The 16,788-nt window shown below is 39.0% G+C and overlaps 1 protein-coding gene across 1 annotated transcript in view; it reads left to right on the top strand.

The window, feature by feature from the left end:
- The window catches only part of grin3a (glutamate receptor, ionotropic, N-methyl-D-aspartate 3A), a 54,947-nt gene extending 39,486 nt beyond the window's left edge, over positions 1-15,461 (top strand). The window contains exons 6-10 of the mRNA XM_044174918.1: positions 332-447; positions 1,277-1,428; positions 5,284-5,445; positions 5,820-5,890; positions 13,551-15,461. Coding sequence (XP_044030853.1) covers positions 332-447; positions 1,277-1,428; positions 5,284-5,445; positions 5,820-5,890; positions 13,551-14,133 — 1,084 coding nt within the window. The 3' untranslated portion in view covers positions 14,134-15,461. The remainder of the gene's footprint in view (positions 1-331; positions 448-1,276; positions 1,429-5,283; positions 5,446-5,819; positions 5,891-13,550) is intronic.
- The last annotated feature ends 1,327 nt before the right edge of the window (positions 15,462-16,788 follow it).

Below are 16,788 nucleotides of genomic sequence, written 5' to 3'. Positions count from 1 at the left end.
TCAGATTGTCATTAAACTTAAAGGCACGATTCAACACTCTGCTCTGACTGTTTGAACATCTCACACAATGTCTGAAATGTCATATATTTAATTGTGATCATATTTCGTGGAATGATGCAATGATTGATTTGACTCTACACTGTTTATTTGTTAGCCTAAGGAGTGCTTGCAAAAATGTGTGTGCGCTGAAATGTTGAATTAGTACACCGTGTTGTGTTAGACGAATGCTGTAAAGTTCGGTAAGTATTATACAGTGTATATACAGCTGAGTTCTCACCATCTCAGTCAAGAACCACCACTTCCAGTATATCTACTTGCTGTGTGTTTACAGGGCTGACCCTCAGAAGCTGGATGCATTCATCATGGACAAAGCTCTGCTGGACTATGAGGTCTCCATAGATGCAGATTGTAAAACACTAACAGTCGGAAAACCCTTTGCTATAGAAGGTAGTATTATTATATGACAAATTACTTCCTTATTTAGGACACAAAATGTTACTATATATAAATGCAAGCATTTGTTGGCTAATTGATTAGGGTACTGGTTGATTAAGAAGGTTTTAGATTAAATTAGTCACTAGTCAGTACTGGAAAACAATAGTCTGATTTCTGGCATCACAACAGTATTCACAAATATGTTATGGTTTTTAATTATCACTAGATTTTAAGAGGTCTTTCTGCATGACTGCAGACTAACTGACCATGAGCATTTTTAGGACAGCCCTGAATTGAACAATATCAATCACTCAACAGCTGTTAATCTTCTGGCTTTCAACAGCTTAGATTCTCCACTGTCTACTGTTAATCTCTGGTCCATTTAGCAAGCTTCTTCCTCCCACTGTGAAAATGTTCCCATGGTGGTTGCTTCCATTACAGGCCATCACAGTCCCAGATTCCAGTGTTGTTGTTAATTACTTAATGCACCTTTAAGCCTTTAGGATACAATACAAATCAATCAGTGTACTTCCTACCAAGGCAAGGTACTTTTGTAATTGGCTATTGCAGTATTTGTCACTATTTCCTGGCATGCTAAGCAAGTTTGACTTACAATATCAAGTACCTGCATTGTTTTTAAGTAACAATAGTGCTTTCTGATAAGCATCGGCAAAAATCACCAAGACTCCCTTCTTTCTGCTCAGCAGTTATGTTCCTTATTTTCATGCACAGCTATAAACCAGTGAAAGAATATAATGGCAGTACATGGAGGTGAAGTGAAAATGATTTTGTTGTTGTGACAAAGGAATAATGAGTCTGTACTGTGTATTTCCACTGGCAGGCTATGGGATTGGCCTCCCTCAGAACTCTCCACTCACCTCCAATATCTCAGAGCTTGTTAGTCAGTACAAGTCAGATGGCTTCATGGACATGCTGCATGACAAATGGTACAAGGTTGTGCCCTGCGGGAAGCGCAGCTTCGCTGTGACTGAGGTAGGAACAGAACCACTTGTTACATACAGCAACAAATGTATTGTTTTGTGTGATAGAATAGATGTTTTGACATTTTGTATCTTCCTTTCCCCTCCCCTGGATATGGTTGAAATATAAAGGGGTGTTTCAGTTGCTATCACAGGTTTTTAGTTCCTAACTAAATGAAAGGTTTTTTTTACCCTTAAAAGCCCTTCTTCCTTATCAAGGACTCTGCTCCTCATTTCACAATCTTTCTGGCCGTTCCCTCCGAGCTATGTTCCCATAACTTCACAGTCCTAAACAATCCAGGCCCCGTGGTCCATTCTGTTCTGCTATTACCGAGCACTTAGCTCTCTTACCAGCCTGGCCGTCTCTTCACGCAGCTGTGACCCTGGAATCCCCAAAAGTGGCTCCTAGCTCAGTGCGCACTGCACACTCCCTATTATCAAGCATTAAAAACGAATTTCTTCAAAAAGGAATTCACGTCCCCCTTCTGCCCCATCTTCTCCCTGTATTTGTACTTTTCTTTCTATTATTTATCTCTCTTAGCTACTGACATATAACCTCTGCTGGTTGCTCATTACAATGTCTAATTAAGAAGCACTCATGGTGTGTGTTTTTGAATGACAACATTACCTGAATACCCAATACATAAATGTAAATTACCGTCTCATGAGTCTCATATGAGTAGCAGAAGTAGTACATTACAGTGCAACAGATTCAGTGTCACTGAAGTGAACCATTTTCCACTGCGAAACAGCTAGACGTGTTAGAGATGCTATCTACAGTTGCAGACATTTAAATTGCTCCAGGACATTTCATTTTGCGATCATGCCTCCACCTGCCTACAGTGACAGCAGAGAAAGCTGCTAGACCAGTATTTAGCTTCATCTGTGTATCATTTAATTTTGCACACAAACATATCAGTCAGGTGCCATGCAGAAATCACAGTATGATGATCATGTGCATACTTCTAGTTCTCATATTATAGATACTGTTGTAAAATAAGTTATACAGAGCATGTATCATCAAATTAAATCAACCTAAACTGATGTTTAAACTTCACATTGCTCACTTGAATATACAGCTTCATTGTCACCCAGAAAGTCCTAACAAAAGTAGCATGCTATGGCACCGTTACAGTGTGCTGTCAAAATGAACACTGGACGACATCAGTGGGAAAGCCACGTGATATAAGCAATATGAATTACTGACTAGGCTGGCTCAGTTTAGTCCTGCTCAGCATTTTTTTAGGCAATCTTTTATTCCGATGAATGACTGCTACACTACCAGCACAGCAAGCCCGGGATTCTGAAAAGATGAAAATCTGATGGATTGGCTTCAGTGAGGCAGCCAAACTCTCTGGCATTCGGCCAGCTTCCTGTCACCCTAAAGAAGTTGATCCCATTTGAAGTAATAAAATCAATACCAATAAATGACATATTTTTCAATTACCTAACATTAAGAGGGCCAAACTTAACATTACCAAGAAATAAATTGTGATCAAGGGGATGAAGATTATGAGTGTTATGTGCTTTGTTGTTAAGTTATTCATAGATTTTTGCAGCAAGTTTATCTAACCAAAGAAGGTAAAAAACATAGAAGAGAAGTTGTGAGAAAGGATTGCTCTTCATGGTTGCATACAGTGACAAGAGACAGGAAGTGTGTGTGTTGCCAAAACTTGCTAGAATATGTGCTTAAAACACCCATAACTGTGAGGAATGTTGGAGTGGGTTGATACACAATAACTTACTTGCTGCTTTTTATGCCCTGAAACTAAGTATTAGATTAGATTAATGTCATGTATCCTCAGTAAGCTTGTCTTACTGTTAAAGGATAATACCACTGTGTTTATTTTTTCCTCTCCCAGTTAATTCCCACAAAGTTTAAAATGTCCTCCCCAGCAGTCAGACGCTACTACTGTCTGTATTGCCTGACTCCCCAGGAATCATCAGCTCCCACTCTCCAAAATTTCATTAAAGCCAGCTCGCCAAGTCACAATACCGCAATGACGAATTTAATCCATCATGTATTTTTTTCCAACATGACTTTATAATGCAATCATGGCAGCTGCTGCCGTATCACAAGCTGTTCCATACTCAGCAGTAAAAAGATTCATATGAGACTGTACATCTGCAGTAACTGTAACAGGTGCTCAATTAAGAAAAGTGTGCTATCACAATAGAAGATTTTACACTTGAGATGTTTCTGAGAGGTTACTCCAGAGTGACACACTTAGAATAGAATGAGTGCAAATTAAGATCGGGGGGGGGGGATCACAATCTTAGTGCAAAGTGTGATATCCCAGAGTGAGATGATCTGAGGGTTTTCAACAGGAGTAGGAGGAAAATCAGAAATTAGTAAAAATCTCACAGTGATTTAAAATGAAACTCATGCTCTTTTTTTCTAGGAGAAGTAACTGAGGGAAGGTGATATCTTATTTCAGATGTCCAATTATCTGGAAAAGTCTTCCATTTCTCTTGGAAAGATGATGCTGAATTCAGTGCTGCACACAAGCATTGCAGTTTTTATTTTAATGACTTTGTAATGCTGTCACTTATTAAGTTGGGAGACTATTTTCACTTTTTCCACTGCTTCATACTGTTGTTTACCTGTGATCGGAGGGAAAACAGAGCTGAAAGCGAACCTGAGCTATAGTCTCCTCGCACTCATTTTTTTGTATAAAGCTTTTACATCTGCAGCTGCAGTGATTGTGGGTTATGAAGTCAAGTTATGGGGAAAAAATACATGATGCATTAGGTTTGTCAATGCAGCGTTTTGTCTATGTGAGCTGTTTTTAATGGAATTTTGAAAACAATGGGAGCGGATGACTCCTCGGAGGTCGTCCAAACTTGCTGTAATAGAGACAGCAGGAACTTCTGACTGTGGTGAATACATCAGTGGGTTCACACATTTCATGGGTAATTATAGCAACAAAAAAAATACAATTACACTAGTTTTTATCATTAAAGTGTTTGGAGAAACAATTTTGTATAGACCAGCCAAAAGCTACTGCCACACCTACTACTGAAAACAACATCTGCTTGAATAAGATAAGGATGCCCAAACATATGCAGTTTTACAATTGTTCTCAATTAATTTAATTACAATACAAACATAAAACACAGAACACAAGTAAAAAAAGACCATAAGAAAAAGAATAAAATATGTCAGTGTCATTACCATAGTGAATCCATGGAGCTTAAACCTTGTGAAAAATTATGCAGGGGATAGCCGGCCGTTATTGCAAAATTAACCCCGACAGTCTAGAATCACCTTGAAGGGGTTAATTTCGCAATAATGACAGGCTCGCTGTACATTATCCTGCTTATTACACGGATACTTAGTAAAGAAATCAGTAATTTGACACCAAATATTGATTTCATTGATTTAAAAAAAAAAATTTCTGTGGATTGATATGATTGGACTCGAGAGTCTATGATCAGAACTGTGTCCATAGCAACGGTCTGTTATTCAGAAATAACAGACCGTAGAATGCCGTAATTGACCAATCAGAATTGAGTATTCAACAAAGCCGTGTAATAAGCATATATATTGTGACTTAATATTCCCATACTCATGGGAATTTCAAGATAAAGGGTTTGATCAATAATTAAACATAAATGTGTGTGTAAATAAGTGTAATCTTGTTTTGTCTTGTTATGTGACTGTTTTACCACTATGCAGCACAACCTGAGGGACTTTTTATCATTGTACTTCCTGGATAGACTTTTTCAGACAACTACACCTCCATTAGAAGCAATAAATATGCATCTCTGATCTCTTATTCTCCGCATCGCCTTCTTTCTTCTTTCCATCTGTTCACTTTCTTTCCCTGCCTTCACTCTCTCACTCCCTAACTCCATGACTCTCCAGACGCTGCAGATGGGTATAAAGCATTTCTCCGGTCTGTTTGTGATGCTCTGTGTGGGCGTGGCCTTATCTCTACTGACCACAATAGCAGAACACATCGTGTACAAGCTGGTGATCCCAAGGGTCAAGGAGCCACGCTTCAAATACTGGCTGCACACTAGCCAGGTACTGAACTCAAACACACACATATACAACACAGTGAAGCATTACAATCACCAGAAGAGGTATTCTTATTATTTACTTACAGTTAGTGGAAGTAGGCATAACAGAATGTAAAAATACTCCATTGCAAGTATGAGTATTGAAAGCAAAAGTCGAAATTTTACCAAAGTTAAAGTACAGAAGTATTCGTGTAGTTACTAGTGCAGTCCATATATTTAGATAGACACATTTTGTTGTTGTTCCTCTCTTTCTCTTTCTCTCTCTCTCTGACACACACAGCCTTTCAAGTTCCCAATAAACAACAGAATAATCATAGAGGAACTGACACAATTATTTACAGTAAGCATGTGAAGGCTAATGTGTTGCTTGTTTTCCAGAGATTACACCGGGCCCTTAACTCAGTCTTCACTGATGACAAACTACCGACTGTTACCAAGCCCGAGAAGAGGTACCGCCCCCGTCATTGAAAGCTGGGCTCAATATAGTTTTTGTTCAATCGAATAAATCCACTAGACATGTATCACTGTAATATATTCATGCTTAATGTGATGTTTTTTTATTAATTTGATTTGAGGAAAATCTCATCCCTAACTGATTGAACTGAATATGAACCAGTTGTGTTGTAATTATTTATGACCCATTTAGTACATTTTGTTTTGACCTGGGACTTGTGCCCTTGCATGACAAGAGTTTTAATGAGCCTATCAGAAACAGGCTTGCCGTTGCGCCCTGGTCTCTCACCTGGTAGAGCGCAGGTACCCATGTACCAAGGCTGAGTTCGAATCCAGCCTGCAGCCCTTTGCTGCATGTCCCCCCTCTCTCTCCCCCTTTCCTGTCTATCTTCAGCTGCACTATCAAAAAAAGGCAAAAAAGCCCCCCAAAAAACAGAAACAGTCTTGCCACTGACTTAAGGCAGCTCCAAAATTTAAGTAATGCTGACACAAAAATAGCCAGGTTTCCATCCAACTTTAGCGCAAATTGTGGCCAAATTTCTAAAAAATATGCAAAAGAAAATGCTAATTAATTTAATTGTTTCCATCCACTGCCGTTATGATAAGCAGTTGGTGGCTCTAATTCTCCAGTCAGGTGCGATTAAATCATTGTAGAAGAAGAGGGCGCAATGAGTTGACGTAATTAAAAGAGCTCCAGACAAACCTCAAATGGTGAAAACACTGTATGGCATTTATGTTTGTTTCATGTATTAAGTTGAGGAGCGTTACAGTCTCCTCATTGGTCCACACAGATCTGATATTTTCAGTGGAGCGGAGGCTTCAGTGGACGTTTAAGTCACATGCGTCATGTATGTTTGGATTCACTGTTATGTACCTGTTGTAAATGTATTCGCTAGATCTATTTCCATTGCACTTTGTCGCATTTTGCTTTTATCGATACACCCACTTGTCCACCTCCGCCAACCTTAAAAAACATTTTTGTGATATTGTGAGGTTTTTTTTGTTGTTGTTGTTTTTTTAATTTCCAGCATTTCCACTCAGGTTTTTTATACTCAAATTGAAAATGGTCATAAAACAGGTGGATGGAAACACAGTTATTTTTACATGCTGTGTTCCTGTTTTTATCGCGTATTGTTACTCCTCACAGAGTGGTATCCAACCACTGCATGCAATTTTATTTTCCCACCATTTCAAATTTTAAAATACCATAACTACATTACAAGCAGCACACAAACAAAGAAAATTGCTTAGATTTAAGAAAGATGCCACACTGAATTCTGGGGTGTCACTAGGACACATATCACATATGAGCCCATATCTTTGCACCAAAAAAAGCTCAGAAGCATTTCTAGCAGGAAGCCAATTTTTAAACTTAAACAGCCCATTGGTAAAATGATCAGGCTGCGCATAAGTGACATCTATTAACATCAGTGGCAGTTAAGGGACCCACTTTTAATCAGAAACTAAATAGAATGGTCAGTCCGTTGGAAGCTAATTATCAGTAAGGGAAATTGAGGAAATAATCTCATGCTGACGTCACAGAGTATTGTTTGGCTCAGTGGGTGAGAGAGGGAGATTTAGTAAATCATGAAAGCTTCTTTTTGGTCAGTCTTTTTTCAAATGTTGCATGGTCCAGATTAGTTACATAAACCGTCACAGTCATTTTGACACCACTACAGTGTGTTTCGTAGTGAAGCCCCGTTTATTCACATTTGGTCACTGCTCACATTGCCATGTTTAATGTCACATTTGAGTTTCCTCTGCTATCAGATAAGCATCTCTGATGTAGGGTAAGCAAAGTGGGAAGATTATTACTCTTTTTTAAGGCTTCTAATGAGAGATCAAAACAACCCTCAAGCTTTTGCTGAGCAAATTAGTTCCATTTGAGCTTTCTCTGTTTGAAAAATTCTGCCGTACTCTATTTCACACCTATACCTACTTAGCACCACACACTGAGGGGACACTCAGGTGGAGCACTCAGTGGGGATTAAATACACGTAATAATTATGGAGCCGAGGCCATGTGAGGGATGCCTGTGGTAATGAGGATAGATTACCTACTCCTGCATAATTATGCTCATTCAATCAAGTTCTTCTGCATCGTGCCTGCATGCTGTCTGAGAGTCATAAATTATTACTGTTATATTGTCAGTGTCCTGCAGAAACCTTGTGTGTCAGAAATGTCTGTTTTGCAAGCACTGACTGAAATAGGATGATCTTCCCATTTGTGTATGAGGTTTTGTGCTGTAAAGGGTTCCATCTTGGGGTCGGTTAAAAGAAAATACACCAAAAACCTTTCAAGTATCAGTGCTACCACTAGTGTACATCTTACAGCTTGATAAAAAAGAAGGCATTATGTAACCAAATGGAGCATATGGGTAAAAATTTCATTTAAAACGACTACTTAGGATGGAACCATAATGTATTTCATTTCCTAACTGTGCTAACAAGGTTGTAGAAAAGCCCAAAGGCATCAGAGAAGTGTCTGTCTGAGAGAGTTACGATACCCTGAAACACTCTCCGATGTCCAATTAAGATCTTGTGATTTAGTATCAAACACAGTGCTAAGGTTACTGTATGTAGCTTGAGAAAAGACCTTTAACCAACCACGCTAAAACAAGATTATTCGTCACTTTAGATCAATAATTTCAGTTACAATTAAGCTGCTATAATCCTTTTGATAGAGAAATTATATGGGATAGGAGCATTTCTCCCACTGTTTATACTTACCTATATTCATCATTACTAAAATCAGTCACAACGTATTTCAGTTAGCATTTTTTACATTATATTTCCCTTCAATTTGCAGTTTTAGTGGTTCCAGTTTTTTCGTTAGTTGTCCTGATTGCCTTTGGTTTCATGTGTATTTATAATATCTGACATTTTTAAATGCTTTTAAATTTTGGTCTGTGTCTTGTACACTATTCCAGCTGTATGTTATTCATGTGGGATGACATATAAGGTAAATCATGCAATGTCTGTGCTGTTTAGGAAACGGTTTGTATTTTGCTCTTGATCCCTCACTTCTGAGCAACCAGAGCAACCATCACTACAATTTGAGCGAGGTGTAATCACAACAGATAAGAGCTACTTCATAACTAATAACCAAATTTGACATTAACATTTTCACCCTCCACACGGTAGTCAAGAGATTTAAAGCTGTACAGAACTGCACCCCTGAGCTGGTAGGGATTCAATATGTTGCTCAAGGACACTTCAGCAGGGTGCATGTCTTTCTGGTGCACTTGTGTTCTGCTTGTTGAAGGACAGCCTCCCTATTCACTGGGCTTGTGTGTTGTTGTGACTGCTAGCAACATCTGTAATGACAGATGGGTTGGGAAATACTGGTCAGTGGTGACATATTCCAATCTAATTCCATTCTAAGGATGCAGCGTAGAGAGCTGCTGCAGGTAAACATGAGCTGTCTTCTCTTCACAAGCTGCACTGGTTGACCTGAGATAGAAAAGTATCGGCGATTACAGGAAGTTGTGAGTTGTAATAGCCTTGGATTCTGTATTTTGGTACTTGCTACTTGCAAATTAATTTTGCTACTTTCTAACAACTCTGGATCTACAGGAGGACATTTGTTTAAAAAAAAAAATCAATATTTCTGAAAATATTCAGATATCTCTGAAAACTATGTGGAGAAATCTGAGAGCTGTAAATGGTGTTGAGGGATCTGGCCTCTCTGAAGAAAAGGGGCAGGAGTACCTCACACTCAGCAGTTGTGAAAACTAAATTGTCTCTCCATAAATAATGAGGGTAAAAACAGGCTGACTTGCAGTTGTGTATATAGGCTTCTGACCTCTTCATATAGAGAATGTAAAACAAAGCTCTATTTGTTTTTGAGTTAGAAATGGAGATGCCCACTGATGTTACTGAAAGCAACACAAGAATGAGCTTTACCTTATATGTATGTGTATATACCATCATAGAAAATAATTATGATGTGAAGGACATCCTAACATTGCAGAAAAAAATAATTATTTCTCTTTTAGAATGCTTTTCATCTGCTAAACACACTTGCCAACACTGCACAGTGCACTGTTCTCTTTCTGACCTTGATATAATTATTTCTTGTGGGAATCTCTGCCAGGCAAAAAAAAAAAAGTTAGTGTTAGTGTATTTTCTAGTGAGATGCTCTATCTCAATCACCATGCCCATTCATATCACGAAAGTTGAAAGTTCTCCTCTTTCATATCGGCGTTACATGGACTCCTAAATGCTAAGGAAAATAAATTAGAGGCTGGATGGAAAAACAGCAGAGGCTTTTTAGTTATGTGGAAAGACTAGAGGCTCTGCTAATAATAAGAATCATCTTTATTTGCATCACACTTTTCAGAGCAGCCACAAAGTGCTTTCAAAATGAAAAATATAAAACAAAAGATTATTCTTAAATAAAAGCAAAAACAATGCACGCAGGGATTTAAAAGCCTGACTTTTCCACCTTCATTGAGTACTAATGTAGCACAAAAGCTCAGCAATTGTTTTAAATCACCTACCAGGGACCTGCCTGAGATCATCTGGCTGCTGTGAAATAACATAATTAGTTAGAGAACATCTGTGCTGTATAGGACACTAACATCAATACGTATTGCTTATAAATTGGGGTGATTATCTTAAGATTCATAGCTTAAGAGATCTGATAATGTTAACCATATTTGGAAAATATTCTCTTTCATTGTAGCTGTGATGTAAGCACAGGTGCCTTCTTGTTAAAAAGTGCATATATCATTTTAAGATGAAACTCTTTTCATGTTTTTATATTCTGATGTCTCATCACGCCGCTTAAGGTCTCTTCTGATGTCAGAAGTATCTCATTAGATTCTTCTTGTCACTTTTTTATCACCAGGCAAAAAATCCCTTTGATTCAGAGAGTTCTTCAGTTAGGCTTCAATTCATATGATGGGAATCTCTCCACCATACTCCTTTAATGAAATAATGGTTATTTTTCAGCTTGCAGATCTGGTCCAATAGATGTGAAAAGTTTCTGTTTGAGAGAGAAAACCAAATTTTGTTCTTTTCAAAGTCTCTGGCAACTCAGAGGTATCCTATAAATGACTGCAGGAAACTTTAGAGTTTACAGTATGTATTATATTATATTGGTGCTTTGTATACTGAGTTGTGTTCTCATTTTCAGTGATAGGGAGCACAGAGTGATCTCAGGAGCTTAACATAATGCTTAAAATTTATGTTCATAAAAAAGTTTTTTTAAGTGGATTTTTTATAATGTACCATAACCCTACCATTAAAATCTGATACTAATCTGTTTACTACTCTACCATTCTTATGAATATAAATTTGTCTTAAAATGCAACATTTCTTGTTTTGTTTGTCTGAATAAGAACTCAGGATGTGGCCCTTATGTGGCATTTAATCCACTGACTCACCAAAACACCTCATAATGTTATTTTAATAAAGCAGTAGACTACAACAAAGTCAATTTCATAAAGTTGATTATGTATCAACCAAAAGATTAACATTTCAATAATAACAAAATATTCAGAATCAATTATCTGGACAGAGGCTAGGTCTGCCTCTAGAAAAAAAAAATTCCAATGTTTGGTGAAGCATAAAAGCAAGGACACTCAGTGGTACCTTCTATAAACCCAAGATGACACCGGCCTTGTGTAAAATACAATCATGTATTGCAGATGCCACTTTCTTCTTCTTTCTTCTTGCTATCATGTGCTGATGCTGTGTAAAAAAAGGAGAAGCTTTGGGCAAAGGTCCAAGGTGACTTGATGTTGCAGGAGTTTTTCATGGTCAGTGCCATCAAAGGAATTGATATGTCACCAAGGAAAACCATGGCTTGCTGTTTTTTAAGTTTGTGTGGCCTTAAAGCACCAATGAAATAGCTCTGAGATTACATTTTCCTTCTGTGGTTTGTGGTGCTTCCACAGTAGATGAAACATGATTACGCAGGATAAATGAGTTGAAAAGAAGGCAGGACAAATGGACACTGATTGAGGATCACTCTGCTCCTCCATAACTCCCTGGAGCAGCACGAAGAGAAAGGATTTGTCAGGTGTTGATATGTTTAAGCCTGAATAGAACATAACATTAATGATGTTGTGTCAGACTGACACCTCCAACCCACGTTACTGCTGCTTGTGCTCATTAGCTTAAAGATGAAGGTAGACTTCCAGGTTGGATGGGAGAGGTTGGTGGGATCAGTGCTGGTGCCAGAGGAATTAATTGGACATGAATTTGATTTCTACCAGTGAGCCTTGACAGTCAATATCTTCTTTTTTTGCATTACATTTAAACAATGACATGATTCATATTCAAGTAAATGTACTCATACCATCCAATCTGCAAGCCCTGCCACAACCCAACCACAGCTTGATACATTTTGATATGGCTTTAAATAAAGATGGGCTGCTAAATGTCATTATGGAGGCCAATAAATTCAAATGTTGGGTCTTGGCTCACCATAAAACTAGGAGTGGCCTGAATCACTACAAAATCGCTATAAAATCTATGATCATATACACCCCCAAATGGAGAATTAATGATCAAATCTATTCAGACTATTTTGACAAGAAAAGTGTGGGATTCTGATTAAAAGAAGACTAGGAGTCTACAGCCATGCTAGAAGCTCTGTGAGGCTGCACTTAGGCACAGCAATGCTTTGAGTTAAACACTAATGTCAGCATGCTAACATGCTCATAACTGCCATTGTTAGCATGTTGTGAGCAATTGTGCGCATATTAGCAATGCAATTTGCTAATTAGTACCAAATACAATATATGTCATCCATTTTGCAGGTATTTGGTCATAAACCAAAGTAATGGACAAATTAAAATCTGACCTATTGATGGTGCTAGAGGAAATGTTAAAGCATCACCAAAGTTATTATAATTCATCCTGACAGGAACATGAAAGTGTGTACAAAATTGCATAGCAATCCATCCAATATTTGTCAAGATATTACACTTAATGCGAAAAATGTCAACCTCATGATGGAGGAAAAGTTGGGGAATCAGTGAAGTGAGTAGGATTCATCCTCTGGGAACCATGAATGTCTGTTCAAAATTTAATTGCAATCTATCCAATATTTAAGGAGATATTTCAGTCTGGACCAATGTGGTTGGTGGACTGACCGACACACCCATCCCTAAAGCCAAGCTGCTAGTGTAACTACAAAATAAAAAGAAAACATATTACATGATAAAAAGCAGAATAATACACTCAGAGACACACATGAAAAGGGCATTTTTCATTTAATGGGGCATTCAGGGAGAACACTTGTACTATCTCTTGGCAAGCATTCACACTGGTTGTTGTATTCCTCCAAGAATCTCGACACAAGACAACAATAATGTCTGGAACTCTCCCACACAGCAGTTTAGGGAAATTGCTCTTCACTTTACTATCTTGTTCAAGGTCTGGTTCTCCCTAATTGTTTGTCATACAACATGCATAGAATTATACTGTATGTGCAGCAACAATTCAGAATGTAAGCACATAGATGACATAATCTATGGTGTCTGTACAATAGTCTGTGAGGAAAAATACCATCTGAGCCACTGGTTTTACAGGCTTCAGCCTGAAAAGAAGCAGTCAGATCATACACAATCTCTCACATTGGCATTCTTAGGAAAAAAACAGAATTGCTACCTTACATTTCTCTATGCATCTGTCTTATCTCCAGGTGCAATGAGGGAAACAACCAGTCAGCTTCTTGGAATCCTGCAGAGTCCTCCCACTGCAACAGGCGTAGGGTCCTTCCACAAGAGATGCAGAATGACCTGGAACACACATCGTCCCAGGATCTTCCTCCTCCACCTCCCCCATCGCCCCAGCCTCATCCCCATTCTCTTCCCCTACTGGAGAAACACCTGCCCATAGTGACCAACTCTAACGGTCGCTCCGACCTTTTAGGGCGGGGGTTGGGCCAAGGACTGGGGCCAGGGCAGGGGGGCTCTGGGCAGGGCATAACATCGGGACAGTGCCGGGGTTTGGGTGTGGGTGACAGCGGCCCCGGCCTGGGTGTGGGCCGGAACCCGTTGGCACAGGAGCTGTCAGAACTGGAGGGTCAAATCCTCGTAATCAAGCAGCAGCTGCAGTCAGCCATGAGGAGGAAGAGAGAGTTAGAACAGTACCAATCAGAAAACCAGCAAGCAAACCAGACTGCACCCAGTCAGCCCACTACGCACCAGTCTAACCAGTTTGCTCAATATACCCAGTCCCACCAGCAGACTAACCAACACACAAACACACTCCCAGAGTTCTGAAGCTTTTCTCCTTTGTTCTGCCCAGAGAAACCTGGTTAGACATGGGACTAGTTTCTGAAACCTCCTGTAGGTTCTGGAAAAGGATCCTTGTCTGAGTTTTGAAGTTGGAACCTTCACAGATTTCTGGAAGCTGAATCCTCCGGCTCTGGAGTTCCCCTGAACGCTGGACTGAAATGTTCTCCAGGGATCAGATTCTGCTCTGTAACTCCAGCAGAACATTTTCTGACTTCTGGAATGTGAGATTTACTTAGACAAGAGGCATTGAACAAAGGTGAACCAGGGACCCTGAATCAAATCTGTTCTCACTAGCTTATTACTGTCACTGAAGAGCTGTGCAAACCTTCCTCTTCTTAAACTTCCCTTCCCCCATTTTCTTTACCTCCTTTTCACCTCTTTCTGATCCTTTCATTTTTTCCTTTTACTTCCATTCCATATGAAGACTCTTTGGTATTTAAGCTTAATGGGCTAATTCACCTGAGTCTTATGTTGAAACTCATTGAGAGTGTGAATGACCTGAAGTTGAACCTAGCCACTTAACTCTTTATGTCCTCATGTCTTGCTGAAACCTGGTATCTTTGAGGGGGAAAGAAAATAAATACAACTGCTGGTGACTGGTTGGTTACCATTGATGACCTAATGTTTCTGGCCTTTGACAATACATTTGATTTGGCTTAGGTTGTGTTTTTCTAGTGCATCTTTTTGAGGGTAGGTGCACGAGTAAAAAACGAAAACTAAAGATAAAGCTTCAGCGAGACACCTATATTCATCATACGATTCCAACCATCATTCATCTGATTGGCATCTTGTGGTGGATTTTAGGACAATACAAAACTTATTTTAGGGATCCCTGTATCATGTTGTCCTGCACTTCACCAATGCACTTCTAGTTTCTTAAAGAAAGCTGCACCTACTAAATCATTTAACTTGTCAGAGTTTGACTTATGGTCTAGAAGTTTTTCTTCTTCATAATGGCTTCGGGGTTATAAACAACATAGGTAAAATGGTAATAAATCCAAGAGTTTTTGGCTTTTCAGTCAGGGACCCAAAACATGACCTTTTTACCCAGCCTCTTGAGATCTTAACGGTGCTCTTGTAATCTTGTGACACAACAAACACAGGACTAATTCGGTTTTTGGTACAAACCCATTGTTGAATAGTAAATGTAAACATGAACATAGACCACTAGTCAAACTCTGGCATCTTATTTGAATATGATGATCATTCACAACTGAACACACTGAAACAGTCCCTCTGTGATGAGACCTGTTTTCTTGCATCGTTTCTGTTTGCGTTTGGATGTGTTCTGTTATTAAAAAGTTACCACTCTTCTTTGCATTCAATTTTTTAAAAATAGGGGTGGGCGATATAGTCAAAATCTTCTATCACGGTATATGAAATTTTATTTCACGGTAACAATATATATCACGATACAAGTTAATGATGGTTTAAAATAACCCTACCATACTTGATCCCATTTGATAATTTTCTTATTTTATTTAGAACTCCCATACAAACAAAAACTCCGTATTTACAATTTCACTTTCCTTCTCCATGTTTTCTTGTCACTCTCTTCTCCTGCTGCGGCTGACAAACCAGCTTAGAGGTGCATTCATGGATGTATTATTAGAACTGGATACCGGACCCTAAGATGGTACAAATATAAAACATCCATGGATCAAAAATTCATAATAGAACGAAATTGACCAAATTGGCCTTGTTTGCAGTTTGAGGTGTCCTGTCAACAGTTTTACAAATGTCTCTTTTATAACGGTGCTCTATGGGGAAAATGCTTTTTGGGCCGCGGGGGAATTTTTCGATGCAATACCACAAGTGACCACTGAGCAAATTTGGATGCAAGGCTGAGCGGCAACACCGTATCCAGTTCTTATTATACATCAATGGGTGCATTACCACCACCAACTGTCGCTCTCACGTGGTAAGCAGTACTGCTGCCCAAATCACGTTACCTTGCGAGGCAGCTGGATTCGCAAGATGATGGGACAATCGCGATATCACAAGATCACGCGAGAATTCAGCCCTGATTTGCTTCATAGCCTGTCCCAAATACATAGCAGACACACTAAGGGATAGCTCCCCCAGTGGAAATGGTATTGCCAAATCTCTACCGGTGGACACATTCTTACCATCGCAGGGTATATACCGTCATATCGCCCAACCCTAATTGAAATTTTTTGTTCTTCGATACCCCTAAAACTACCTTACACATCAATATACAATTTGGAAAGCAGAATCTAGGACATTGAGAGTCTTTCAGCCTTGTACATAGTTGCATAAACTGTTGAAACTCTTAGTTATGAAGCGACTCCTCTCAGTTTTCTAAAAACCTTAATGTCATTTGTTTCTAGCAAAAAGCTGAATTTACTGACAACTGACTCAAATCAAGACCAGAGGCTTGATGATTTAAACAGATGTGCTTTCACTGATAGGTAACAAGTTTCCAACTCTTGTAAGAGAGACAAAGATGAGTCAATGAAACCAGAGGTACGGAATAATGGCTGACATCCAGGGCACACCAATCAAACTGTGCGTTTGCTGAAATTGTTTGGGTTTTTTTTGTTGCCCATTGAGATTCACCTGCAGTTACTTATTTTCTCCCTTCTAAATAGATTCCATTATGGTTTAAAAAACACCCTG

The sequence above is a fragment of the Siniperca chuatsi genome, linkage group LG18 (assembly GCF_020085105.1).
Source record: "Siniperca chuatsi isolate FFG_IHB_CAS linkage group LG18, ASM2008510v1, whole genome shotgun sequence".
NCBI lineage: Eukaryota > Metazoa > Chordata > Actinopteri > Centrarchiformes > Sinipercidae > Siniperca > Siniperca chuatsi.
Note: the sequence above shows the minus strand (reverse complement) of the source record. Positions and strands in the feature narration are given on the sequence as shown.